The sequence below is a fragment of the Onychostruthus taczanowskii genome, unplaced genomic scaffold (genome assembly GCF_017590055.1).
Source record: "Onychostruthus taczanowskii isolate IOZ18803 unplaced genomic scaffold, ASM1759005v1 scaffold75, whole genome shotgun sequence".
Lineage (NCBI taxonomy): Eukaryota > Metazoa > Chordata > Aves > Passeriformes > Passeridae > Onychostruthus > Onychostruthus taczanowskii.
In genome coordinates this window covers 3,202,909-3,230,155 of record NW_024505339.1, presented here as the reverse complement: position 1 = coordinate 3,230,155, position 27,247 = coordinate 3,202,909, and the positions used below count along the sequence as shown (strand labels likewise).

The following is a 27,247-nucleotide window of genomic DNA, read 5'->3' as shown; positions in this document are numbered from 1 at the left end:
CCTACACTAATGCCTACAGAACCTGATGCTTGAGGCTCTGTTAAATTGCCAGGCTTAGCCTGGTGCTCCAGGGAATAGCCTGGCCACTTAGGAAACTGCCTGTCCGAGCTCTGCTGGGATTGCTGCAGCGCTTTGAATTCACAGCCCACTCGATTTCAGATTAATTTCCCTGAACCAGCAAACCCAAAGTGACAGGAATTAGGAAGAAATTCCTCTGCAGGCAAAGGATAATAGGTGAAATTTCATTTCATTTTTCTCTGCAGCAGCTGCTGCTGGTTCCTGCCAGGGACCAGTTAGACAAGGCAGGGATGGATCCGGTGTGGGCATCCTCCTCCTGCTGGGTGGCTTTGCTGTCCAAGCCCTGGGATTTACCTGCTGAGAGGGACATGTTCCTCATCCCTGCTGCTAGTGGGAGATGACCCAGGAGCTCAGCTCAGCTCTCTGTGTCCCAGTGCCTGCCTTCTCTGGGGAAATAATGGAATCTTGAACAGTTTATGTTGGAAGGGACCGGCCCAGATTGTTCCAGCCCCTTGCCATGGGCAGGGACACCTTCCACCATCCCAGGCTGCTCCAAGCCCCACCCAACCTGACCTTGAACACTTCCAGGATCCATATCTTCTCTAGGTCCCTGTGCCAGGGCCTCACCACTTTCATCATAAAACATTTTTTCCTTATGTCAACCCTAAATTTACCATTCTCAGTTGAAACCCCATCCCCTTCTCCTGCCATCCTGACCATGATCAAAAGGTTCTCTCCATCCCTGCCTTTGCTAAATCCAGCCGGGAAACTCTGAAGCCGACTCCTCTGGGTTGTGTTCCTGTCTCACCTGCTCTGGCCACACTCACCTCGCCATTAATGCTAATTAGGGGCAGAACTCATCCCGCTCTGCCTTCTGCCTGCTTTTCCCCGCGGAGCGTTCCTCTGTTCCCGAATCCCAGCCTCCCCGCTGTGGCAGGCGCTTCTCCCTGCAGCTGCGTGCCACCTAGTGCACACTGAGCCGCACGGCCGGCCATCCATCCCTCCGCAGCTTTCTGGAGCTACATGAGCCTTTCCAGGTCCCTTCCAGCCCGAGCTGTTCCATCCACACAGGTTCCTGCGCTGGCAGGCAGCGATGTCCACCCCATCTGTCTTGTCGGCCTGGCTGTCCCCGCACAGGTCATCACTTCCCAGTCACCCACTTTGGCACGGTTTGGGCTCTCTGGAGTGAATCTAAAAGCACTGAGGCTGCAGCAGTCCCATCTCACAACAGCGATGCTGCAGCAGGAATGAGATGCAGGAATTCCCCAGGGCTGGCAGAGAAGCCACCAAGTGCTGGTCCCAATGGACAAGTCATAAAAATAAAGACACCTATATAAATATCTGAGTATTTATATAACATATCTAGGGCTGTTGTCCCACAGGATCCTGCTGCCAGGTGAGGTTTCACCCTCACAAGTAATGGCAGGCAGAAAAGGGAGTTACAGACACCCTAAAGCTCATGGCTCACAGCGAGTGCCTTTGGTGACAGAGGGGACCCAGCTCGCTGTTTCCCATCCCCTATTCCCCCATGTGATCCGTTCCTGCTCCTCCCCAGCCCCGATGGCGGCTGGAGCCCACGGCATGGGTCTGCTGCCTCCGGAGAGCCTCCTGTCAGCACCGCGTCCTTGGGCTGCTCCTTCCCACCTGCCCCAGGTGGTTTCTGTAGCAGGAAGCAGATTAGGGAGGAACAAAGGTGATTTTGTCTGGGGAGGGGATGGCTCTCCCCGAACTCCAGCTTGCTGCAGCCCAGGGCGATGCTGAGCCTCTCTGCGGGCTTCCACTGCTCTTTCCTCAGCCCTGCTCTTCCTTCAGTGAACTGCCAGAAAACACCTTAAAATTAGCTCGTGGTTCCCAAATAGCACAGGGAGCACAGCCCCAGCTGCACCGAGGCGGGGCTTGATGTCAGGACAGGGAACCAAAATGGTCTTGTACTGGATTTACATCTTTCCCTTCTTCAAAGGCTGCTGGCCACAGGCTGGTGTGGGGCTGAGAGCTGCCAGGACCCCACACTGCAGGATCCCACCACTATCCGTGCCCTGGAGCAGCAGGAGGAGCAGAGGAAGGAAGGGAAGCTCCATCCTGCTGTAAATGCAGCATTTTTCGTGCTGGTACTCCCAAAAGTGAAAGCAGCAGCAGGAGCCCCCTAAACACTGGTGATTTAGCTCAGCAATCACCAGGGGAATCCTGTCATTCTTTATACACTAGCTAATGGCTTGAAACAGCAACTGGTGTTCTTAGCCCTGTGTTTCCCTCCTGGCAGCAAGAAGATGACTTTTGTTTCAGCTTAAGGTTTTTTCATATGGCACCAGGCCCTTCTTTACATCCCAAATGAATTTCCTGGCCATTGTATAGCCTGGACAAATGAATTTATCTCTCCTCTCTGTATTTTCCCAGCTAATTGAAAAGGGAAATCACTTTGGAGTTTCGGTTTTTGTTTTGGTTTTGGTTTTTGGTTGGTTGTTTTTTTTTTTTTTCCTGGAGGCCTTGTATTTTCTGCAGTTTCATGAGCCACTTGTTTTCCCCAGTTTCTACCCATGGCCAAACTACTGCCAGAAAAGATGACTGCTGGAGATGCCACCCACTGCCATAGGAAACTGCTTGTGGCACGTGGCAGCTGCTGAGTGCATGTGGGGATGGCCCTGAGTCCTCCAGAAGCTTCTCTCCCCTGAACATCTCTGGAGTGTCCCAGAGTGTCCCTGCCTGACTAGGCAGCAGGACCATCAGGAAGCACAAAAAGAGCTTCTTTTTTTCCTGGCACACAAGAGAACAGCCTTGCTGTCCTGTGGAATTTTATAATTAGCCTTTTTTATGTTGTGGCTGCTCCTTGAATAAGGCTGGTTGTGTTTTCTTTTCCTCAGAGCAGCGTAATCCCCCAGCCTGATACTGCCAAGCCACTCAAAGCACACACAGGAACGATGTAGACATGGAAAAAGGCTGAGATGCTGCCCCAGTGCCCAGAGAAATCCTGGACAGGGTGGAGAGCATCTCATCCCTGCATGTCCACATTGTGCCCCTGGTCTGCCAAACCTGGATGGGCATTGATGCTGGAGCTGATGATTCCCAGTCCATGGGCCCTGGCAGACAGCCAGGATGGTGGAGAGTTTGTCAAAGTTTAGGCAAAACAGACTTAAAAGGCACCTTTGAAACTTGTGCTCATGATCTGGTTAATTAGAACCTTGCTGCTACTGGGAAATAAAAGTGCCTAATTGCTAATTACTGAATCTCTGCAAGAAAGGAACAGCAGAAGCAGTTGGCAACAGTTGTAGCCAGAGCTGGCTTTGTGCAGAGCTAAAATACAAAACCCAGACTTTTTAGGGCATTTAGATGTCTGGGCTTTGCACAGGAACAAGCGAAAAATCCAGCAGCAAGAGCCACAAGGCAAATTCTGCCTCCTGTGAGAATGAGGGCAGGAATCCTGTGGCTCATAAAATCAACTTGTTCAAAGCCCAAAGCACACCAGGCTCCTAAAATTGTTGGGGAACTTAAGAATTCATAAGGCTGGGAAACCCAGTATGTTTGGAGGTTCCTTTTCTGTGGTCTTCAAGGCTGCTGAGACCCACAAGTTTCACATTATCTGGCTGTTACTTGTAATGATGGTTAAAATGGTTTAAAGGCTGTATTTGTTTAAAATTATTAAATACACACAATTATTTTTAAAATAAAGATATGCCCTGGTCAGAAGCAGAAGAAGACAACATGAATGTGTAGAGTAGAAGGTGGGGAGGTGAATGGGGAAGGTTCCCAGCCACAGGACATCCCTCTCCACAGGCTGAGAGCACAGGGATAGGTCAGGTCCCTCTAATGTCCTCAGCAGAGATGCCTTGGATGGTCAGACAGGAAAAATCACATGAAAACAGACCTCTAAAGGTAATTTCTTGCCTAGGAGCAGGCAAGGAAGACCATGGTTTGCCCAAGGAACAGGTCTCCAAGGCCCCCAGGCAGGGAGGGAGGTCAGAACCATCCCCTCCTGCTGCATCCCAGTGCTGGCTCAGGCACCGACAGAAGTATTTCCAGCCAGATGGTTACTGCTGACTTCCTCTCCAGGTGGGCACTCAGACAGCCGAGGAGGGAGGTGGGAAGGAGCTGAAAAGCCCAAATCCTCTGAAAAAGCTTCTTCCTTCCCCTCGAGGCGTAACCCGGCTCTGCCAGCACCCAATTTAAGGATGTGTCCCTGCCTGCCTCCCTGAAACCCGAGCCATTCCCTCCCCGCCATGTCTCCTTAGCGGTATTCCCTCTCTTTTCTTTCTGCTTCTTCTTCCTCCTCTTCTCCCTTCTTCCTTCTCCTCCTCTTTCTCCTTTGCTTGGGGATGATCTGCCCCAGGATGTGTTGCAGGGCTGCCATCCTGCTGTAACCCAGCAGCAGCAGCCCCAAAACTGCGAAGGGATGACAGGCTGGAGCTGTTCCGTTGATGGATGAGATCCATTTTCTTCCCCCTTTTTAATTTTTTTTTTTAAATTTTCTAAGCAAGATCTCACCTAAGGAAAAAAAAAAATCCTGCCTTATCCCCATCCCATCTTACCAGGAATATTAATTTCAATCGTTATTTTTGAATATTTTATAACTAACTAGCCAGCTCCTTTGTGTATTTCAAAAGCGGACGGATATTTCTGGGATTTGATACACCCATCTTTATACTGAAGAGAAAATACTGAACAGGTATGTGGATTTATGATGCTTTTTTTTTAGGTCAGGGTGGTAATTACAAATAATGATCTGGCAGGGTAGTGGCAGCTGAAAAACTGTGATTTCTCCTGAAGTTGTTTGAATAGTCAAAAAGTGGAAGAAGTGATAAACAGAGACCTGGGGTTCACTCCAGCTGTGGCCAAAGGGTCCAAAGGGGACCAAAAGGGATGAAAGGATCTGCAGGGTCCTGTGTCCAGGTGTGAGGAGGGAGTTCTCACTGAGGGCAAAGGGCTGGCTGGGCACAGTGTATCTGCTGTGCTGTGTTATTTGAGGTGAAAGCAGAGACTTTCTGTGCCCTACGTTAAAGCCCTGATCCTCCCCTGTGAGTTTTGTACCATCCTTGGTGGTCAGTGCTTGTGCAGCATGGGGCTGATGGAGGATTTGCTGCTTTTCCAGCGGGTCCGTGGTGGGGGGTGGCTTCACAGGACACCTGACAGCTTGAAAACCTTGGTGTGAAGTGACTTCCATAAACCCACATTGAGCAACTCTTTAAGTCATAGAATCATCACAAAATCATAGAATGTTTTGGGTTGGAAGGGACCTTAAAGCTCATCCCATTCCACCTCCCTGCCGTGGGCAGGACACCTTCCACCAGCCCAGGTTTCTCCAAACCCTGTCCAACCTGGCCTTGGACACTTTCAGGGATGGGGCAGCCACAGCTTCTCTGACTGATATTAAAAGGGATGCTAGGTTTTGCTACAATGCCATAACGACTAATTATGGCTTAAAAGCAGATTTTTTTCTGTGGAAATTCTGAAAGAGCCCCAACACCCCTGGGTTTAAGGAAAGGAGTTCAGTTTTCAGCTGAATCTTGAGCGTTGGGGTGAGGACTGAGAAGCAGTTGGAAAAGCACAGACAGAGAAGGAAAGTTGGGTTTTCCCTCTTCGGGGTCAGCAGTGGCACAGCACCGCAGTGGTTAATGCCCGCTGCCACCCTGCGAGGGAGCAGGAACGCGCTGGCTCCGGCACAAAAGTGGCCGGCGATGACAACGTCCCTGCGAGCAGGACGCGATGCCGGGGTTTGGCCGGGACAGGGCGGCGGAGGGGCCATCTGTCAGCCCTGCCCGCTGGGGAGAGGGGAGGGCCCGTGGGACAAAAGGCGACATTATTCGGTGCTTCAGGAGGGATGAATGGAGTATTGAAAGCCACCACCTCAGCGAGTAGATTGGTTTTCAGCCCCCATCACTGAGCTGTCTGTCCGCTGGTGAGTCTCATCCAGAGGCCTGGGCAGCAGGAGTCGAGCAGAGATCAGGGAGATGTAACGGGGCCGTGCCCCATCCACCCGGGCTCCTTCCTGCACCTCCATCACCTCTTGCTGGTGCATAGAAAACCATTTGGTCCACCACCATCTCTCCCTAGTGAAGGCAACAAGGTCCAAGCCTTGGTCTGGATGCTCTGGAGCTCCCCCAGCCCATGATCTGGAGAGCCCTTGGCTGGGTGGACACCAGCACACCCACCTTGGAGCTCTTCTGATGCCATGCCTCCCCATGGGAAAGCCAGGAGCAGCAAAAGGCTGGATGAGGGGTTTCCATGGGAAGGAGGGGTTAGTCACTGATACAGTGGATTTCAATGACCTTTCCCAAGTTTCTGACCACCAGCAGATGCCTGAAGCGGCAGCAGTCGTTGTGCATCCCTTCAGGAGCTGATGTGCCCCGGGCTGGAGGGATTAATTTTAGGGCTTAGCTGAGCTGAGCCTCACAGCCCGGCTCTGGAGCCGGCGTGCGGGCGCATCCTCACGATGGCACTGCTCCCCCAGCGCACGCTGCCGCCAGACCGGCTGCTGGCACGGCGGGGATGTGGGTCTGGGCTCCCGGAGCAGTCCTGGCCAGCAGGACCAGCACCCACCCCCCTCCCAGAGAGCCTGAGTGAGACAGAGCTGGAAATCCACCCCTTCGGCAGTGAGCAGTAAATGAGGGGAAATGGAACCTTAAGATATTGGATCTCTTCCCCATTTTCTGCTGACATTCCCTGTTGCTGAGTTTTGTCTTGCAGGTGGGATATGGCCCTTCAGCGTCATCTTGCCACTCAAAAGAAAAAAAAAAAAATCACTTGTTCTCAAAGAATCCAGCTGGAATTATTTTCATATGTCTTCTTGTCACTGCTCCTGGGAATACTGAGAGGGGACAGGTCCTTGGTGACCACAGGCTCTCCAGACCACCACCACTAACACTGCTGTCTGCATGTTTTCAGGGAAGTGTCCTCTGGAAATTCGCCTGCAGGAGGACTGACGAGCAGCAATGACACTCGGTCCCTGTCCTGACACCCGGCACGGCACAAGGGGGCTGGACACCGAGGTGCTGCCTCTCTCCTTGATGCCAGCCACACTCCTTATCCTCCTCGTTCTCCTCAGCCCCACCGGTGAGCTCCCGCTTGGGGCAGTGGGAGGGGTTTTAGGCACCTGCGATCCCTCTCCTGCTCTCAGATTTGTGGGCAGATTTTCTCCAGGCACAGGATTATTGTGGTGTCCCCTACAGCGCTGAGTGTGCACAGGGACGGAGGGAGCACGTTCAGCTCTTATGTCCCACCGTGACCTGGCTGTGATGGCAAGCCCAGCATGCAGGACAGGCAGGGAAATGGGACAGGCAGCTGCCAGCACTGGCGACAGAGCAGTTCTGGGCTCCCATGGGAGCAGAGAGCAGGCAGCACCCATGGGGAGATGCTGATGGCCAAGGGATGCTCCTGGAGTTGCTCCCCAGGACCTGTGGGACCAGTCCTGCCAAGGAAATGGGCAGAACATGCACCCATCTCCTGAGAAGAACCGTCTCTACTCACTCCTGGCAGGCAGTGTCCAGCCAGGATGGGAAGCATTTCAATAGACCTGGGAAAGCCATTCCCGCTCGGGAAGGCGGGTGGTGGCAGCGCAGTTATCCCAGTGTGACTCCATCCATGTCATTGCAGCCGGGCGGTGGGGAACGCATTCCTGCCTCAACAAACCCGCGCCAAGGCACAGCCAGCCGGAAAGCTGGGAATTCAGATGTAGGCAGACATCCTAATTGAGTTAAATCGGGTTTTACCTTCCCACCCCCTCAGCTGGTGCTTCCCTTCCCCCTCGGGATGCTGCGGCAGCATCCGCGCTCACACTCCGGGTGTGAGGATCCTGGGGGGACGCTGGTGGCTCTGTCGCGGTCCCCTGCACCGCCTGGCTCTCCTCGTTCTCTGCCTTAATGGGCACAGATTAGTCGCTAACGAGGGGCCATTTGTCCTCCCGTTTGGTGGTTTTGTTTAGCAGCGGTGTTTACTCGAGCAGTTTCCCTTTTTCTTTTGGCTTTGTGAAGCTGGATCAGAGAAACATGGAGGGCTCTATCTCTCCTCAGAAAGACAGTTCCTTATTATTGTAGACACACCAGGCATATTCTTTTCAGATCTCTCCTGACTTTGCTGGAGGATGCTCTTAAATGAATATTTCAGAGCTTTGATTTTGACTCAAAGGGAGATGAATATTTATCAATGTCCTTTTTATCCTCTGCTTTTTTGGCACTGGAGTGGACTAGGTGTTAAAAATCAATACAAACCAGGATCAAACACTCTTCCTAGAAACCCACACATCTCCCCATTTTTGGTGCAGGGGTGAGCTGAATTACCTCTACCCTGTTGTCCAGCCCACGGGGCTCCTGTATCCTTCCCTGTCCTCTCCTGCAGAGCCTTTCTCCTCCCGTGGTCTCACCTGTTTAATCCCCAGTTCTTGCTGGAATCACAGCATGCCTTTCCATGCCTGGTCCAGCTGGGTAGGGCAGGAGCACTGACGATGCTGGAGCTCCCTGGCTGCTGATGTTCATCCCACTATCCCTGCTAAAGTCATGGATACATCCAGACAGTTGTCTTATTCTCCTTTCTCCTGGGGCAGCTCCCTGGCTGCTGATGTTCATCCCACTATCCCTGCTAAGTTATGGAGACATCCAGACAGTTGCCTTATTCTCCTTTCTCCTGGGGTTTCTAGGTCTTTCTTTGACAGCCCTGATTTCTGGCTGACTTAATGGTCTCCCAGGCAACGTCCCAGCGAGGAAAAGGGAGGTGGGTTCACTGCTGCACTGTCCCCCCAGGCTCACAGAGCTTCTCACGGCGCTGACATCCACCTCCAGAGCAGCTGGGATTGACCTTCCCGCCACTGCTCGTAGGCTGAGCGTGAAGCAGCACAGGGCTGGTCCGAGGCAGTGGGAGGAAAGGAGGCCACAGGTGTTGATCAGCCCCTGGGTGCTGTAATTAGCATGGAGGCATCATAGAATCGTGGAATGGTTTGGGTTGGAAGCGACCTTAACACTTATCTCGTACCAACCCCCTCCCAATCCACTAGGTTTGGAAGGATTTTGGAAGGTGTCACCCACGGGAGAGGGTTGTGCAGCCAGAGCCTCAAGAGCTCAGGTGCCCAAGGAGGTCTGTGTTGGGCTCCAACACTGGACAAGTGCTTGTGGACTGGGATGTCTACGAGGTCCAGCTGCCCATCTCCATCCACCATCCCCTAGGGCACCATGATCTTGTTCTTGTGACCTCCTGGACAAGCTGGAGCCCACAGTGACCTGTGCTGGCAGCATTCCAGGGAAGTTCCCACATCACTCAGCAGTGGAGCTGAGAGGGATTTTGTGCCCAAATAATGCCCAGCAGTGGGAGGGGGGTCCAGAGATGAGGACACATCCTGCATCCTTCATCCTCCCTCTGCATGAGGTTTGTTCACCCCCTAGGGTGGCTACACCCCATCAGGAGGTGTGGTGGTACTTGCATGTAATTATGGAGCTTCCACAAAGTGGATTTTGCTGGGGAAATAAAAGAAAAAACCAATGAAAATGCACACAGGGTGCAGCATCTTCCATCAAGAGATCTCCAGTGGGTTTCTCAAGCTGGGCAGGATTGATTTTCCTTGTTCCCATCTCACCACCTAAGTTTTCCATGGGGGTGATGGGGCAGGAGGATGCAGGAGCTGCCCAGGGCCCACAGCAAGGCAGTAATGGAGCCAGGGACAGAAAAAAAGGTCCCCAAGATCTTGCCTAAAACAGGATCCACCTGGAGTGGCTTCTGCTAGCCATTGGGCTCATTAGGGTCAGACATGTCACCTTATGCTTCACAGCCCCACCAGAGTCACAGTCACTCATATGCTGCCTCAGTTTCCCCACCTATGAAGTAGGTGAAGTGATGCCCTGGGGAAGGGTGTTCATTTTCTCCCTACAAACTCTGGGACTTTGTAGGGAAGGGAAGGATCCAAGGGCTGCTGGGTCCTGCCAGTCCCCACCACCCCCATCCCATCCCTGCTGCCATCACTCTCCAAGCTGCACCTCCTCCTCTCTGGGAAGAGCTGATCCTTCCTCTTCTTCCTTGCAGGCACCACCTCTGAGCCCGAGATGTTGCCATTCCCAGGTGAGATTCTTCTTTGAAAGTCACTTTTCTCCAGGAAGTTTTGTAGTTGAAAAATGCATTTTTAGGTAAAAGAAGGGATTTGGGGAATTTAAAAAAGGAAATATATTGGTTTGGAACAAAAAGTGGCATGAAGAAGCTAAACTTCTTTTACAGAAAGAAAATAAAGATTCTTTATTATCCCTATTCTGCTAATTATCCTGAGAGGAGAATTTTTCACTTCCTGCTGAGTCCCTGTCCCTGTGCCATGCATCACACACAAGTAAATAATTCCCTTGATATGGTAGACCCCAGGCACTCCCATGCCTGCCCCCCATTGCCAGCAGCCTGAAGATCATCTCCATCCCACCAGCTTCCATGTGGGACCAGCTCTGGGTGCATTCATTGAGGCTAATAGGAATTTGCTAATTGCTTCTTGTCACTTGTCACCTATTGTAAGCCAACATGTGGTGCCACGTGTCTGCTTTTCCCCTCACCCTTGGGTCTTTTGATGGGAGCATCACAGAGTCACAGAATGGTTTGGGTTGGAAGGCACCCCAAAAACCATCTCATTCTACCCCTGCCACGGGCAGGAACACCTTCCACTAGACCAGGCTGTCCAAAGCCCCATCCAGCCCGACCTTGGTGATGGTGCATCTCATGCCTGGATTGAGATGTGCTGTGTCACCACAGCCACTGCTGCCAGCAGATGAAGGGGAGCCCACGTCCCACCAGCAGGTGGGCAACACCAAGCCAACAACTGCGTTGTGCTTCAGAGAAGGGGCAGGATTTTATCTAAGGAGCAGGAGTTTGATGTAGATTTGCTCCCCATGGCCCGTTGCCTGCTGAGGGACCTCTCTGTCGCCATCCTCCCAGAGATCCGCCTGGCCAACGGGCCCAGCCGGTGCCAGGGGCGAGTGGAGATCCTCTACAACGGCTCCTGGGGCACGGTCTGCGACGACGACTGGGACATCGTGGATGCCAACGTGGTGTGCCGCCAGCTGGGCTGTGGCCATGCCATCACCCTGCCCGCCGCCATGACCTTCGGCCAGGGCAGCGGGCCCATCTTCCTGGACAACGTGGACTGCAAGGGCTCGGAGGCAGCCCTGAGCGAGTGCTGGAGCCACGGCTGGGGCATCCACAACTGCTACCACTACGAGGACGTGGCTGTTGTGTGCAACGGTAACGAGGTTGGGTTCCCTGGGGGCAAGGAGAGCACAGGGTTCTTATGGGGTGCAAGACTTGGGGGCTGCAGGGGCCTTGCTAGAGCCCAAGAGTCTTATTTCAGAGCCTGGTTCTCTGACCTGGGTCAGCCAAACATCCCCTGCCCTCTCCTCTCACCCTTCTCCTCAATCCAGGTCACCTCCTTGCTCCACAGGCTGGTGCTCCATAAGGTGACCAGCCTGTTTTGTGTTCCTTGTCACTCCCAGATCAGGGACTTTGTGCCCTCTCCAGCATGATCCCTGGGGAAAGAGCACATGCCCACCCACGCTCCTGCCTCTGAGTCAGTTGCTGCCCAACTGCTCTTTCCCCTTTTGACTTGTGTTTCTTTAAATTGCTGAGCTTTTCAGTAGATGTTCCTAAAGGTGAGAAAAGCAGTGGAAAGTGTTTGAACTTGGCAAGAGAAAGTGGAACGGCTCTGTGACGACCCTTATGTACCCCACACACGTTCCTCCCTCGCTGTGCAAGCTTTGCTCATCAGCCAGGCATCAGTGAGCTGTGAAACTGAGGCTGGGCAGACCTGGAGCAGCTGTTCCGTGAATCCCCACGTCCAAGCAGGGCTTGGAAAAGGAGGGATGGAAAGGCAGGGATGCTGGGTTGGCTGGTAGGTTGTACCAACAGCAACCAGAGAACAGAGGTTGTGGATTGAGCAGGAAACTAAATTGTGGCATTGTTGCAGAGGAGAGGTGGAATGAGTGAAAAAGGAGGTGGAGAGCTGGGTCTGAGGGCAGAAGAGAGGCTGGAGGCATTGGCAGAGAGCTCTGGTGCAGCTGCAAACACCTCTATTTTCAGCTGGAGCTGGTTTGGTGCAGACCCTCCTGGAGTAGCGGGGTGGGAGGGATCCCTCCAGCTTTGAGGTGGAGCAGCAGCAGATGCCACCTCTCTGCTTCCCTTTGCAGAGTTCTCACCCACGCAAGTCAGCGAAGGACCGACCACCAGGACCCTCACAGCCTCGGTACAGGATGGGGAAAGTAAGCTGCTCAGCTGTCACTGCCTGAGGGCAGTGTCCCTTACTGTCACCTGCTGTCCCTCTTGAAGCCTGCCAACCCTCCAGTCCTGAGCTGCAGACCCCCAAACCCCATCATTGTGCTGGCCATGGCCACACCCTATCCCAGAGGTTCCCAAGCCCCATTGCTCTAAAGCTTCATCCCTTCCCCCCTCTTTCTCACTCATTTCCTTTGCCATGATGGCCACGGCAGGGTCTGGGCATGGTGGCAGCGTTGTGCCACGTGCAGGGACACCACATCCTTCTCATCTCATGCTGCCACCCTCCAGGTGACGGCAGCATCCGCCTGGTGAGCGGCCCAGACACCTGCCAGGGCCGGGTGGAGATCTTCTACCGCGGGAACTGGGGCACCGTCTGCGACGACGACTGGGGCCTGAGCGATGCCAGCGTGGTCTGCAAGCAGCTGGGCTGTGGGCAAGCCCTGGATTACAAGAGCAATGCCTATTTTGGCTATGGAACAGGACGTATCCTCCTGGACAACGTCAACTGCGACGGCAGCGAGCCCTTCCTGTCCGCCTGCTACAGCCTCGGCTGGGGCATCCATAACTGTGGCCACCACGAGGATGCTGGGGTCATCTGCGCAGGTACCAGGCAGTGCACTGCCCTCAGGGTGGGGAAAAACCCAGGGACATCCTGTTCTCCAAGCAGAAATGGCCTCAGAGAGATGCTGAGGTGCTCAAGGCTGGGCAGGGACTGGGCTCTGCGCTGTGGGAGCATCCTTGTTCCTTACCCACCCTCATCCCGGTGCTCTGGATTAGCAGCCCTACGTCAAGAGCCCGGAGCACAGCCAGGGTGGTGATTTGCAGGGGAAATGCACCTGCCATCCTGCCACTTCCCTCTGCCATTTCCCTGCTCTGCTGGCTGGAAAACGAGCTGCCCGTGTCCGGAAGGAGCGAGCGGCTGCCAGGGGCTGGGCACCGCGCCAGGTCCAGCCTGCCTCCCCTTCCCCTCCTGAAATGATGTATTCCTGCCATTCTCCACTGATTACTGTTTACAATATTAATAATCCCCCTGAATTCCCTCATTAACATGGCTAATGACGGGAGCAGTCACTGCCAGTGCTTTCCCTTTCTCACAATTAATGGACAAAGGGGATGATGTAGGACAAAAGGGACAATTTTTCAGGCTGGTCCTTTCCTGCTTAAACATCCCCATCCCCTCTGGCACCTCCTCTGGGCACAGAGTCGATGGCACCACCACGCCCACACCTTGCTCAGAGGGGCAAGGGATAATGAAGCATAAATGGTAATGAATCCTGATGATAAATCTCCCAGGTGTCACCTCTATCCCTCTGTGTCACCACAGGACTGGACACATCCACCATCACATCATTCACCACCTCGGTGGCCCTGGACTCCGAGGAGACGCTCACAGCCACGGCCACAGGTAGGAGGTGGGCAGTCACTCATCTGGGGGGGAAGCTGTGCCCTCTGTGTCCTCTTGTGAGCCAGCCTGGCCACCCTGGGGTTCTGCCATGCGTGGGTGATGCTCGAGGGGTGACACTGCCCATGGCAGGGTCTCGCCGGGGCAGCCATGCTGCTGGTGGTCACTGGCACTGACTGGAACAGGGGTGGTGGCTGCTGGGTCTGGACCCCTCAATGCCCACATGTCCCCACGCTTGTCCCAGCAGTGACAGACAGCAGGGACCAGCCCTCCCAGGCCACCAAGGTGGTCACCACCACGCTCCTGACCATCGAGCAGGAAAGTAAGTGTGCAGCTGCTGCTAGTCCTACACAGAGCTCCACATCCCTGGAGGAGTCACTCCACATCCCCAGTGCTCACAGTGCTCACCCCATGTCCCCAGGGCTCCTTCCATGTCCCCAAACATCACCCCATGTTCCAACTGCTCAATTGCCCCAGCAATTATCTCACATCCCCAGGGCTCACATCACATCCCCTGGGTTTACTCCATGCCCACAGGGTGTTCACCCCATGACACTCAAGGGTTGATCCCACACCTCCAGGGATTGCTTCATGCTCACAGTACTCCCAACTTGGGAATCAGCCCATGTACCCAGTGTCACCCCACATCACCAGGACTCACCCTGTGTCCCCAGAGGCTCAGCTAACATCCCCACGGTCACCCTCCAGTTATTACCCCATACCACAGAGGGTCACCCCGTGCTCTCCAGATGTTACCCCATAACCCAGAGGGTCACCCCGTGCTCTCCAGATGTTACCCCATACCCCAGAGGGTCACCCCATGCCCACAGGGGTTTGCCCCACATCCCCAGGAGGTTGCACCCAGGTCCCCAGGGGTTACCCCAAAAACCGGGGGCTCACCCCACGCCCTTGGAGGGTCAGCAGGGGACACCGGGCCCCCTGTGGAGCCCCGGTCCCCCCGGCGTCGTGCCACGCAGGTGGCGGCTTGCGGCTGGCGAACGGCAACGGGAGCTGCCGCGGGCGGGTGGAGGTGCGGCACCGCGGCACCTGGGGCACCGTCTGCGACGACGACTGGGACTTCCCCGACGCCCAGGTGGTTTGCCGGCAGCTGGGCTGCGGCAGCGCCCTCGCCGCCACCGTGCTCGGCTCCTTCGGCTACGGCAGCGGGCCCGTGCTGCTGGATAACGTGGGCTGCGGCGGCGGCGAGGCGCGCCTGGCAGACTGCTTCCACCTGGGCTGGGGACAGCACAACTGCGGCCACCACGAGGACGCCGGGGTCATCTGCCGAGGTGAGAGGGGGAGCTGTGAGAGGGGGGTCTGGAGGTATCCGGTGAAGCCCAGCTCAGTGGGAAAGTCAACGAGAGAATGGATGTAGGGGGGATTTTGGCCACGCTCAGGCTGGCTGTGGGAAATGGGGTCCCCCAAAATGGGGTTGGGGGTGAAGAATGAGCAGTGGCAGTCGGTGCCATGGTGCAGGTGATGGCTGGAGTGTGGCACCCCCTGTGGTCCCCGTTTGTGCACAGTGGCTGCACATCCCACTCCACATCCCTGCAGCCATCCCCAGCCATCCCACACTACTGCTGGGGGGCTCTGACCTGACCCTGTCCCTTGAGTCACTCTTCCCACCTCTCCTCCACTGCACCAGGTGCTGATGACACTGAAGACCATTTCCAAGAGGCCACTGCTACAACAACCACATTGGCCCCGACTCGTCCCAAGGAGGGTAGGTACTGGGGTGTCACCTGAGGACACAGTGTCAGCCCTGGGAATGCTCATGCTGGCACAGGGTGGAAAAATAAATGGCTCAAGCAGAGGCACAAGATCTGGCAGTGCCTGAAGCAGCCCACAAAAGGGGGAAAAACTGATGACACTGTTAAGCCTCTCCTGGTGCCCCTAAGGCTGATTCAGGCAGAGGTGATGGACCATTGAGTGACGGACCTCAGGGTGGGGAGAGGAGGTGATGGACCAAAGGGGCAGAGCTGGCAACAGAGGTGATTTTCTGCTCCATGATGCTCTGAGGGTCACCCCCAGCTCTGGCAGGTGGTCACCCCCCACTCCTGGCTGTGCAAAGCTCTGGGCTGACCCCAGAGCAGGCAGGGACAGTGGGGCACAGCGCTGGGGTGGGCACAGGCAGGGGCTGCCTCACCCCCTCCCCTCCGCAGGGTCCCTGCGCCTGGTGAACGGCAGCCACCGGTGCGAGGGCCGCGTGGAGATGTTCTACCTGTCCCAGTGGGGCACGGTGTGCGACGACGCCTGGGACCTGCGGGACGCCAAGGTGGTGTGCAGGCAGCTGGGCTGTGGGCACGCCCTGGCAGCCTGGGGGGAGGCACACTACGGCCAAGGCACGGGCTACATCTTCCTCGACAACCTCAAGTGCAAGGGCCACGAGCCCTCGCTGCTGCGCTGCTCCCACATCCGCTGGGACGTCCACAACTGCGACCACTCCGAGGATGCCGGTGCTGTCTGTGACATCCTATGACCCTCCCGCAGGTAAGGGGGGACAGGGATGCCGCAGGGAGCTGGTGGCAATGCCACAGAGAGAGGTTGAACCCTTGGTGCTGGTCTGGATAAATTCCCTGCGCTGGATGTTTGGGGTCTGAGAATGGGAGGCTGAAGGAGCACAAATGAGCAAGGGGAAATGGAGGAGGCTTTAATTATTTTGCCACATTCTGGAATAATAAACTGGCCTCTGGCTGGGTGCTGGTGTGGGGCTCAGGAGCTCTGCTGCCCAGGAATTGGATGTTTGGGGTCTGAGAATGGGAGGAGCTGGGTGAGGACTGGGTTCTCCTCAGCTCCTGAAAGAGTGGCTGAAGCTTACCCTCCCACCCCACCCCCAGACTGCCCCTTGGAAAAACAAAACTGCTTCTGGTGTGAAATCTGGTTGGTTTCAGCCATTTCTTTTAAGAGATGAGGAAAGAAAAATGGATTTTCTGCTGTGAAAATGATGTTAAATTATACTCAGAAAATGTAAAAAGGGGGCTGAAATCACACCAGGATGCTCCAGTGGCTCGGCAGTGAGTTACTGTTGTTCTGCAATTTGCTTTGCAAGCCCTCCAGCAATCCCAATACCAGCTTTTTCTTCCCATTTTGGCATCAGAAATACCAGTTCCTCCCCCATTCCCATGCAGCAGAAATGCAGGCGTTGGATCTCACGCCATCTGCAATCCTTGTGCCTGTTTCACCTGCTCCTTCTGCAAACACTGGGGGGTTTAGGAGAGCTCAGATAAGGTTTCCCTTCCTGGGGGGCTTCAGCACAGCCAGTCCATGCCCAAAAAAATCTCCTGGGGAGTGGGGAAGGATGGGGATACCCTGCAGCCCCCCATCCTTCTCCCTGCTGTGCCATACAGACGTGCTGGCTTTGGCTGCTCTGTCCCAAAAGCTCCATGTTCCAAGGTGCCCAGAGCAGGCAGGGAGCTGGCAGACAGGACACAAGCAGATGGAAAACCATAGGGAAGACCCCAAATCCCTTCCCAGAGCAAAGAAAGGGACCCAGGAGCCTGCTCCTTCCCCAGTGCCCTGCCTTTGGGGTATAAAGGCTGTTTTCCTCCCAGCTCAGGTGGAAAGACCCAGCCTGCAGCACCAGTCACCTTCACCACCAAGTGTTTGATTCCTACTGGGACATTGGGAAAATGACTTCTGTGTTCTCATGGATGGGGTTCAAGAGTGGGGAAGGGCTCATGCAGTGGCACAAAGCTCACTCCTCTGTTTGTGCAATTATTTTGTTGATAAGAGACTGTGCATATTCCTGGGTTGGGTTTTTTTCATTTTCCAATTTTTTTTTTTCTTATATGTGTGTGGGTTTGTTTTTGTGAATACATAAAAGCCCTTTGAAAGTGCTCTCAGAGCTGACTTGTTTTCCTGTCATCCCCTCAAAGCCCTGGGTAAAAGCAAACACCTGGAGAAGAGGAGATGTCCCAAACCTGGAGGAGAGAGCTCAGTTCTTGGTGCCAAAAATTTACCCAAATCCCTACCTCAAAATGCTCAAGCTGCCTTTAACTCCCACCCAGCTGACAGCTCAGCTTGGACCTTTCCCCACCCCAGCTCTGGGTACAGCCCTGAAGCCCATCAGGCTCAGGAGTTGAGGCTGGCTCAGCTTTGGGTTTGTCCCCAGTGGGATTTGGCAGACACATGAGCTGTGAGGTGGCCCTGGCCCCATGCTCAGGCTCCTGTTGGTTGCTTCTCTTCCACTTCCCATGGACAGAGCTTTCCCAGCACTTTGATCCCAGTCCAGATCCCCATCAGTGGGGAAACTGAGGCATGGAAGCATCTTCCAGGCAGGTTGTGGCAGCACAGCTGGGCAAGGGCTTGCTGGAGCACTGGGAGAGGGCAGGGAGGTGGTGTGGGAACAAAATCCTCCTTTCCCTGTGCTCCCAGGTCCTGCACACTCCACTGCCCCCTCACTTCCCCTCTCACCTCCTCCTCCAGGACAGCTGGGCAATGCCTGGGTCCTGCTGGGAGCAGGAGGGGGACAGAGCTGTCCCCAGCAGCTCCCAGCCCATACCCACAGCCCACTGGGGATGGGTCAGAGGGTGCTGTGGGCTCCTCCAGCTTTGCTGTCCCCTCCCTGTGCCTATGGGAGATGGGAGTGGGGCCAGGAGCTGCTTTGGAAGCTGCTGCCTCTTGGGGTGTCACAGGGAGGAAGATAAGAAAGGCTCGATGGGTTTTCCCTGTTTTTCTTGGGGACTATGCCTTCAGCTGTCAAAGCTGGGCTGTTTTTTTGTCTTACCCCACACCCTGCTCTTCTTGGCTTTGATCTGGGAAGAGCAGGTCTTGGTATCCTGTAGTTTCTCTCTTTCACAGCCTACAATCCGGCAAGCAAAGGGTTTCCAGCCAGGAAAGGCAGCAGCTGCCTCCCTGTCTTCCAGCCTTTTCTCCTGCAGCCAGCTTGGGATGGGCTGAGATCCACAGGGATCCCCCCAGACACTCACAGCCAAGCTGGGCATCACGTCCTGTTCCTCTGGGAGCAGGGAATGGCAGGCAGGGTGGGAGCAGGGTACCAGCAAGGGGATGCCCTGGGGCAAGGAACGGGGAGGTGGAGAATGCCCTGGCTCTGCAGCAGGATGCAGCAGCACAGGGAATGCTCTGGAGCTCGGCAGCAGCACAGGGGATGCTCTGGAGCAGGGTAGCAGCACAGGGAATGCTCTGGAGCTCGGTAGCAGCACAGAGGATGCTCTGGAGCTCGGTAGCAGCTCAGGGGATGTTGTGGAGCAGGGCAGCAGCACAGGGGATGCTCTGAGGCTCGGCAGCAGCACAGGGGATGCCAAGGGTGCGGGAGCATCCCACCACGGGACCACAGCCAGGCTGCAGCGGCTGCGTGGGAGCCGGGATAAGCCGAGCTCCTGCCCAGCTCCCATCCTCTTGCCGACGTCAGCTGTTTCCCGGCGCCCAGAGCAGCTGCAGCTCCACACCGGTCGATGTCATCGATTAGTTCCTCTCCCCATCCCCGGAGAGGGGATGGTGTGGGGGGTAGCAGGGAGGAGAGAATAAATATTTCAGCAGGTCCAGGCAAAAGCTGGGGTTATTTTGAGGCTGGGATTTATGGGCTATTAGGAATAAGGAATGAGTCTGTGCTGAGAGAAGAGACCCATTAATCCAGGCTGAAGGAGCACAAATGAGCAAGGGGAAATGGAGGAGGCTTTAATTATTTTGCCACATTGTAGAATAATAAGCTGGCCTCTGGCTGGGTGCCGGTGTGGGGCTCAGGAGCTCTGCTCCCTGGGAACTGGGGCAGGTGAGGGGACACTCATGATTAAATCCCCCCCCAGCAGTGCTGCGAGGGATGGGCAATCCATCCTGGGACCAGTATGAGACCAGCACAAGCAATGCTTCTGGCCGGGACGTGGTGGAGGACGCCCTGCTTGTGGGGGCAGGCTGCAGCCTGCAGGGACAGCAGGACGGGCCCCTGGGTCAGTGCCCGGTGCCAGGGGTGCCCTTCCCGGGCTGGGCCAGCCCTGCCACCGCCGTGCCCCGTTAAGGCAATCCCGTGTGTGCCTGTAACCGGAGGAGCCGGGCGCTATCCGGCGCAGGGTGAGTCAGTGCCGGAGGCAGCCCTGGGCCGGGAGCATCCCTGGCTCTGCTGCTCCCTGCACCACCTGGGTGACCTTGGGCTCTGCTCTGTTCCCCAGCTCGCTGTGCCCCCCGGCTCACTGTGCCCTCCCCTGCCCTCCTTGCTGCCTCAGTTTCTCTGGGGGACATAGGGAGGGTGGTCCTGGCTCACCACTTGACACCCTCGGAGAGCTGCAGGGACAGGCTGCCCTGACTGGAGGGGCATTCCTCACCCCGAGATTTGCCCCCCCGGGGCAGCCTGCCCCAGCCCCTGCAGTCAGAGTCCCGGGAGCGCGGACACCCGCGCGGCAGGGATGCAGAGCACGGACAGCCCCGGAGCACCTCCTCCTCCTCCGACGGGATGAACGAGGGCCTGACCTCCCTGCGGCATCCCTGCGGCACTGCAAGCCTCGCTCCCTTGCGAGCGCGGCCCCGGGTGCCAAGGTCACCCAGCGGGACCAGGGCGGGTGCCGGAGCCGCTCCGCACAGCCCGGCTCCTTCCCCGGCTCCTTCCCCGCTGCGCCGGGCCTGCCGCCGCGGCTCCCGCTAACGTCACCGCCGGAGCCAGCAGCTATTTTGGGAACTGCAAAGTCACTGGCGCAATTAGTCGGCTGGCAAAGGCAGCGGGGCGGCGGGGGGACCGCGGGGACGGCTGCTCCCCACGCTGTGCCGTGCCGTGCCGTGCCGTGCCGTGCCGGGGGCTGTGCAGCCACGGCCCACGGGCACCGCCAGCTTCCCTGCGCCTGCAGGGTCCCTCCGCCAGGACAAATGGCCACGGCTGCAAATCCTCGCATCCATCATTTCCTTCTCTCTGCCTTTTTTTTTTTTTTTTTTTTTTTTTTTTTTTTTTTTTAATATTTAATTTGATGTCGCTCCCCTGGCAGGAGCCTCCCCACGTGGGCTGCTGAGCCAGCTCGCTGCCGCCTCGCTGCCACCGCTCGCGTTTGGGGAGAGGCAGGAGAGGGAATGTCTGCCAGCCGCGCTTCCCAGGGCCATGCCGCGGCCCTGGGGCTGCCCCGAGGGTGGGAGGGGGTCCGGCTATTCCCGGGAACGGCTATTCCCGGGACCGGCTCTTCCCGGGTGCTCAGCTGGGCGCTTGGTTTAACCCGCTCTGCATCCTCCGGGGCGCAGCCACAGCGGTGCCCCAGCTGCACGGCCGCAAGTGCGACCCTGTTGGTCCCATGGCAGAGATGGGGTGTGGATGGGCTGCTGTGACAGCGGAGGGACGCCTCACCCCGGGGCACAGCACAAAGAGAGGTGGCGTTCTGCCACGCAGTGTCCTTGAGCCCGGGGATGTGGGGACAGTCACAGGGGACAGCTGGGGGTCTCAGTCCCCCTGCCCAGCGCTGTTTGGTTTCTCTGCCCACCCTCCTCACCTCCCGGTAACCTCCAGGTCATGGCCAGAAGGGATGTGTACAGAAAGGCTGGGACAAGCTGATCCTGGCAGGCTCCAAACACCCCAAAAGTGAGGCTCAAAAAATCCTTTAAAAATCTCCAGACTGTTCTATGTGACCTAACATATCTTTCAGTCCCATCCCCCAGGAAAAAAAAAGAGAAAACAAACCCAATCCTTTCTCCCAACGCCTGGAGAGGTGCCATAGCAGGAGTTGGTGCTCAGCTCCCTGATCCCATATGGGAATCCCCACTGGATGGAAAGGGCTAGATCCAGATGGATCCCTGGGCACAGCAGAGGCGATGGGCGCTCGCAGACCGACCCCACCCTGCTCTCCATCGCTCGGAGCCCGGACTCGCCCCTGGAGGAGGGGTCCCTGCCTGTGCTGGGGCTGGAGGAGCCGCTGGTGGTCCTGGGGTGGGGACAGAGAGCGATGAGTGGGACCGGGGGGTCGCTGTGGGGTGACAGGGGCTGTGGGAGGGCAGGGGGACGGTGGGGAGCGTGTGCTCCCCCCGGGCTGGGGGAAGGGGCCGCGGCGGTGGGGCTGGGAGCGGTGAGGCTGTGCTGAGTCACGCTGCAGAGCCTGCGAGCAGGACTGCAGCAAGCGGCTCGCTGTGACAGCCCTGTCCCTCCGCCTCCGGCTCCTCGCCTCCTCCTGGGGGCCAGGATGCTGATGGGGCTTGGTGTCCAGGCTGGGGGGTCCCGCTGCTCCCCTGGTCATGGCTGTGTCGAAGTTCCCAACCCTGCTTGCCCCTCTCCACCCCCCTGCCCTTCAATAGGGATGGGGCTGCTCCGAGATTGGGGTCCTGGAGTTCCTGGGAAGGGAGAGGGGAGGATTGAGCTGCCCTTGGGGGATGAGCGTCCCTGACCCCAGTGCAGGAGGGGTGTCCCTGGGTAGCTGTGACATGGGGGACAGCAGGGCCGGGGGGGTCACTCGCTGCCAGCACAAACACAAAAGAACACTCAGCAGCCACTGGAACACGGGGCAGCTTTCCCTTGGCATGGCTGGAGTGGGGTGGTGAGTGGGCAGAGATGCCCCCAGCTCCTACCCAACACCACCAACCCAGGACACAGAGCTGAGCATCAACCCTGCTACTGCACAGGAGAAAGGCTGAGGCAGGTCCCTGCCGCAGAGGGAAACTGAGGCACGGGCTGTGCCCCGAGTACTGGCCCCAGATGCTGCCACCTCTCCGGCTCAGCGTCCGGGACAGCCCTGTCCCCACAGGACTCTGGTGACCACCCTGCCTGGTGCTGCCTACCAGCCCCACAGAGCTCAGAGCTGCTTCTGGAGGGACCGAGACAGGCAGGGCTTTTTTTAGGTGCTCCGTAAGTGCCGTCTGGGCGGTATTTATATCGGCTCCTTAAATAAGAGCTGCCATCTGAGCCTGACGAGCCTGCTTAATTATTAATGCCCCGCAGGGAAGCAGCACTCCCGCCTGCTCCGGGCCCACCTTCCCGCTGGGATCCTGCATCCCAGGTCCCCCTGGCTCCCCACCAGCATCCAGGGCAGGTTGTGACAGCCTGGACATCCCAGAGCACCCCGGCTTCCCACGGGACATGTCTCATGTGGGAACATCTTCCCGAGGGCAGGGAAGGAGGCTGAGAGGGGTTTTTCCAAGAGGAGGGTGCCATGGCATAGGCATTGCTGCAGTTCTTGGTAGGGTGTTGGGAATAAGGGGAGAGTGGGAGGCACGGGGTGATGCTCTGCCATCCCATAGCTTGAGGTGGTTCCCGGGAAAATCATTCCTGGAAGCCCCGAGGGGTAGGGCAGCCCTGCTTCGAGACAGAGCTTATGCTAAACAGCACGGGAGGGCAGCTGCTGCAGCAGAATTAATTTGAGCTTGGAAAGTGCTTTGAAAGGCTGAGATGAAAGGCCAGGGCTGGGTACAAAGCACTGCAGCTCCACAGACAGGGGGAAGGAAACTCCCAGCAAAGCACCCTTGGGTCTGTCATCAGCCCAGCAGCCACGGCCCCTCCATCACCTCCTGCCCCAGGTGAGGCAGCCTCGATCTGGGACATTTTGGGGAGGGTTGGTGACCCCTGAGCTCACCCCGCTCTTGGTTGTGGGGTCCTTGGTTGGGTGTGACCCCCCCAGCCCTGGTTTGTGTCAGGGTGGAGGGGCCAAGGCTGCACCATGGGGGGCTGGGGAGGTGCAGGGGAAGAGGGGACAGCCTTGTCCTGCTCCTGGGTTGTGTCCCTCGCTGTGTCACACAGCCAGGCTCGGGGCAGCACGGTGGGAAAGGAGCCAGGGTGCCACAGCACTGGGGTGGTGGGGACAGGCAGTCTGGCCCAGTAAGGGATTGGGCAAGGAGGACACGATGGCACCACTGTCCTGCAACCTCAGGGAAGGGGACACTGATGCCAGAGGTTTCCTTAGCTTGTTTTTCCACATAACTGCAACAGGAACAAAAGTGCTCCCCTGGGCAGGCAGCCCCTCCTCAGGGCAATCCAAGCAGCAGCTGCCTGGGCAGTAGGACTTGGGGTGAGCCTGGGCAGCAAACCAGGGATGGGACCCATTCCAGCCCACACACCAGCCCTGGGACATGCCACCCTGTGTCCCTTGGCCTTCACAGCTTTGCCACCCACCAGGTGAAGACACCAAGCAGTCGGGTCACTGCTGGTGTGAGGTGTGGCAGGTGTGCTGGTGTACCTGTGGTGACAGCTCCTGGCGTGGGGACAGGCTGGGACACCTGCACCACGCATCCCCCATGCTGGGCATCCCGTTCCCTGGGCATGCCCTTCCCTGGGCATCCCCTTCCCTGGGCATCCCCTTCCCTGGGCATTCCCTTCCCTGAGCATCCCCTTCCCTGGGCATCCCCTTCCCTGGGCATCTCTCTGGCTCCAAGCAGGCAGACATGGAGGGAAAAGGCACAAGGCTAGGGGCACATGATGTTGCTCTCCTGCTGGAAGCGAGGGGTGAGGATTTCTGGATCCATTTTCAGAGCAGTCAGCAGCTCACCCAAGCACACCTCCAAGTCACAGAGAATTTCCTGCCTTCCCTCATGGTGTCACAAGGCATTGACAAGACGTAGCAGGGAAGGCAAGAAAATGCAAAGAGAAAGACTCTTCTTCCAGGCCACAGGAATTAACAAAGTGGCACATTTGAACGCAGAGAAGTATTTTTAATCCCGCAGGCAGAATCGAGGTTATTAGGTTTTTCTGGGACATCTGCAGAACAGACCCACATCCTTTGGGTCATTGTGATTTCCCAACACAGCAGCTGCCCCAGCCTCTCACTGAGGGGTGTCTGCAGGCACCAGAGGTGGGAAAAGGGGGTTTAGTGATGTCCAGCCAGGTAACAACTCCAGCTGCCCGTGCTGCCCACCAGAATCTTCTAATTTGGACCATCCATCACCAAACCTTCACCCCACTGCTGCCCAGGCTGTGCAGAAGAGGAATCAGGTGTTGTGAGGGGTGTTGATTTATGCATCAGAGCTCAAAAAGGGGGCTGGATTCACTGCAGATAAATATTACAGCCAGATTGCTACTCTGAAGAATTTACAGCATCATGAATATCCTGTTCTGACCTGTGATGGGGAAGGAAATCATCTGCGTTGGGAAATGTATTTATGGCTCTGGTGCTCTGACAGAAATAAATCAGTATTTGCTCGTTTTGGGGCAAAAACAGGGTCACTGTAAATCAGCAGAGTCGGGCTGGCTGAGAATGTGCCAGGTTTATGGAAAATACTAGATAAGACTCCAAAGGTTTGTATGGAGAGGCAACAGTTTTTATTAGGACTGTTGATATATTTGGAGAAATCAGGGGATCTTGCAGGTGCAAAAGTACTTCTTCAGGTCTGGGCTTGTGTTCAGTATTGTCCATGAGAACCCAGGAATTGTACCCAAGGGATGATATTATTTATTTTCCAAGTTAGAGGGTGCATATATCCAGCCCAAATGCAGTAGGATCCTCCAAAAGGGGATGAGCAGGGAATTTGCTGTCATTCATTCACAGACACGAGCGTGCTTGGCTCGGGTGATGCCCCACAGATACCTCCAGATAATCAATAAGAAAAAGCAGCAATAACTGAGAAATTAATTTGTGAACCAAACTCCTGTAATATTCTCTTGCATTCTGCACTTTTTTTACTCAAACCCTCTCCCAAAACTGGCGCCAGGCTGAAAACAACCCAGAGCCCTGCTGTGGGAGCTCTGCAGAGATGACAGCGAGCCCCCTGGGAGGATGAATGAGCCTTTATCAGGGGAGAGGAATAAACTGCCCTTGTCTGTGGGATGTCTCCTCGGGATGGCCGGGCAGTAAACAAAGGCTGGGCACGAACAAAGGCTGTTCTCACTCGGGAGCCACGTGTGCTGCGGGGTGTGAGGCCGGGGGTGCCAGCGAGGAGTGTGAGTTTTCTAGAGGAAATGGAGAGGATCCGGGCGTCTTTCTGCCCCTGTTTATCTCGGGGGGGATTTCTTCTGCTCTCGGAAGCTGTAAACAAAGGAGGATTTTGTGCTGCACAAATCCAGGCGATGCCATTCTCTGTTATTTGCAGAGCAGTGCTAAACCCACAATAAAGACAGAGGTCTTGCCCCAAAAGGGTGTTGCTCACCACCACCAGCATTCCCAAACCAGTTTGTCCCCACCCACGAGGGTGAGACCGTGGCCACAGGCTCTGGACAGCCACAGCATTGCCCTGAGGACACTGGCATGTCCCAGTGCCACCCAGGCTTCCTGTGGCGTTTCAGAAGGAAACCACAGGGCACAGTGGGGTGGCTGAGTCCTCCGAGCTCATCCCCACACATTCCAAAGCACCTGTGCAGGGACAGTGCCTTTGGGAAGGGCCAGGGACATGTGGCACGTGAAGGACAGTGTTTATCTGTGCATCAGCACTGCCTGGCTCTCTCCAAGCAGGACAAAGTGCTTCCATTGGGATCACTCTGTTTATTAGAGCCCCTTCCTTTCTTCCAGTGCCACAGCATCCTCTCAGCACCGCTTTATCCAGAGGCTTTTTAGGAAAACAGGATCCATTAAACCCTTTCATTCCTCCCAGTGCTGTAGCCTCATCTCAGCATCACTTTATCCACAGATTTTTTTTAGGGAAGTGGGATGTCTTACGACTCCCAGTGGCTCTCCCCATGTAGCAGAGCCCCACATGGCTGGAGCAGACACATTTTCATCCCACGGGTTATCCATGAGTGGGTGACCAGGGTGGCTGTCATTGTCCCTGGTCCAGCATTGATCTCCAGTGGGAATGCTCTCCTCTGTGGACCAGGACCCCGGCTGTGGTGGGAAAAAGGGGGCAGGGAAAGCAGGGGACAGGGGTTCACCCCAAGATGTGTCACCATGACCTGGCCCAGCAGTGCCACAGCGTCAGAGACCCCAGGCACAGCAACACTGGCAGGGTCTCCATGGGGAAAGGGTGCACGGGCTGTGAGTGGGACCAGGATGGGAGCGGGTCTGGGTTTTGAGTGGATCAGGGTTTCAATGGGATCTGGTTGTGAGTGGCTTTGGATTGTGAGTGGGTTCAGGCTGTGAGTGAGCCAGGGCCACGAGTGGGTCTGGCCATGAGCAGGACCAGGCTGTGCGTGGGTCCAGGCTCTGAGAGCAGCCTGCGGGTGGCTCCGAGCCGAGTGCCCGTGGGCTCTGGGTGGGCACGGGCTGTGTGTGGGCTCTGGGTGGGCTCTGGGTGGGCACGGGCTGTGTGTGGTGTGTGCGGGCTCTGGGTGGGCTCTGGTGGGCACGGGCTGTGTGCGGTGTGTGCGGGCTCTCAGTGGGCTCTGGGTGGGCACGGGCTGTGTGCGGTGTGTGCGGGCTCTCACTGGGGCCGGGCTCTGGTGGGCACGGTGAGCACGGGCCGTGTGCGGGCTCTGAGCGGGCCTGGCCTGTGACTGAGTCCGCTCCGTGTGCGAGCCCGGCCTGCGGGTGTGCCTGGGCCGCGGCAGCGTCCCCGCCCTGAGCGCGCCCATGCTGCGAACGGCTCCCGGGCCGCCAGCGGGACCGGGCTGTGACTGTGCGTGGCCTGCGGCCGCGTCCCTGCCCTGCGTGGGCCCGTGCCCGGCGCCGTCCCGCGGCTCCGTCCTGAGGGCCGCCCGTCCCACGGTGCCTGTGGCGGACCCCCCCGCTCTCCCGGCGCGGCCGCGCCCTCCGCGGCCCACCCGGGCCGGGCTCCGGTGAATCAGCACAGGCGGGGCTCAGCGGGGCGAGGGGCCGGTGCCTTGGCGCGGGGTGCGAC

General features: G+C 56.8%; 2 protein-coding genes across 2 annotated transcripts in view; one reads left to right on the top strand and one right to left on the bottom strand.

The window, feature by feature from the left end:
- Positions 1–905, bottom strand: part of DTX2 (deltex E3 ubiquitin ligase 2) — a 39,285-nt gene extending 38,380 nt beyond the window's left edge. The window contains exon 1 of the mRNA XM_041423074.1: positions 846–905. The gene's annotated coding sequence lies outside the window, so the exon portion shown is untranslated. The remainder of the gene's footprint in view (positions 1–845) is intronic.
- A 3,629-nt stretch (positions 906–4,534) lies between these two features.
- Positions 4,535–16,112, top strand: SSC4D (scavenger receptor cysteine rich family member with 4 domains). Its single transcript, XM_041422857.1, has 10 exons — positions 4,535–4,675; positions 6,892–7,059; positions 10,012–10,047; positions 10,900–11,205; positions 12,144–12,269; positions 12,520–12,834; positions 13,556–13,636; positions 13,878–13,955; positions 14,611–14,922; positions 15,727–16,112. The coding sequence occupies exons 2-10, from the start codon at positions 6,939–6,941 to the stop codon at positions 16,110–16,112; spliced, it is 1,761 nt and encodes a 586-aa protein (XP_041278791.1). The 5' UTR covers positions 4,535–4,675; positions 6,892–6,938.
- The last annotated feature ends 11,135 nt before the right edge of the window (positions 16,113–27,247 follow it).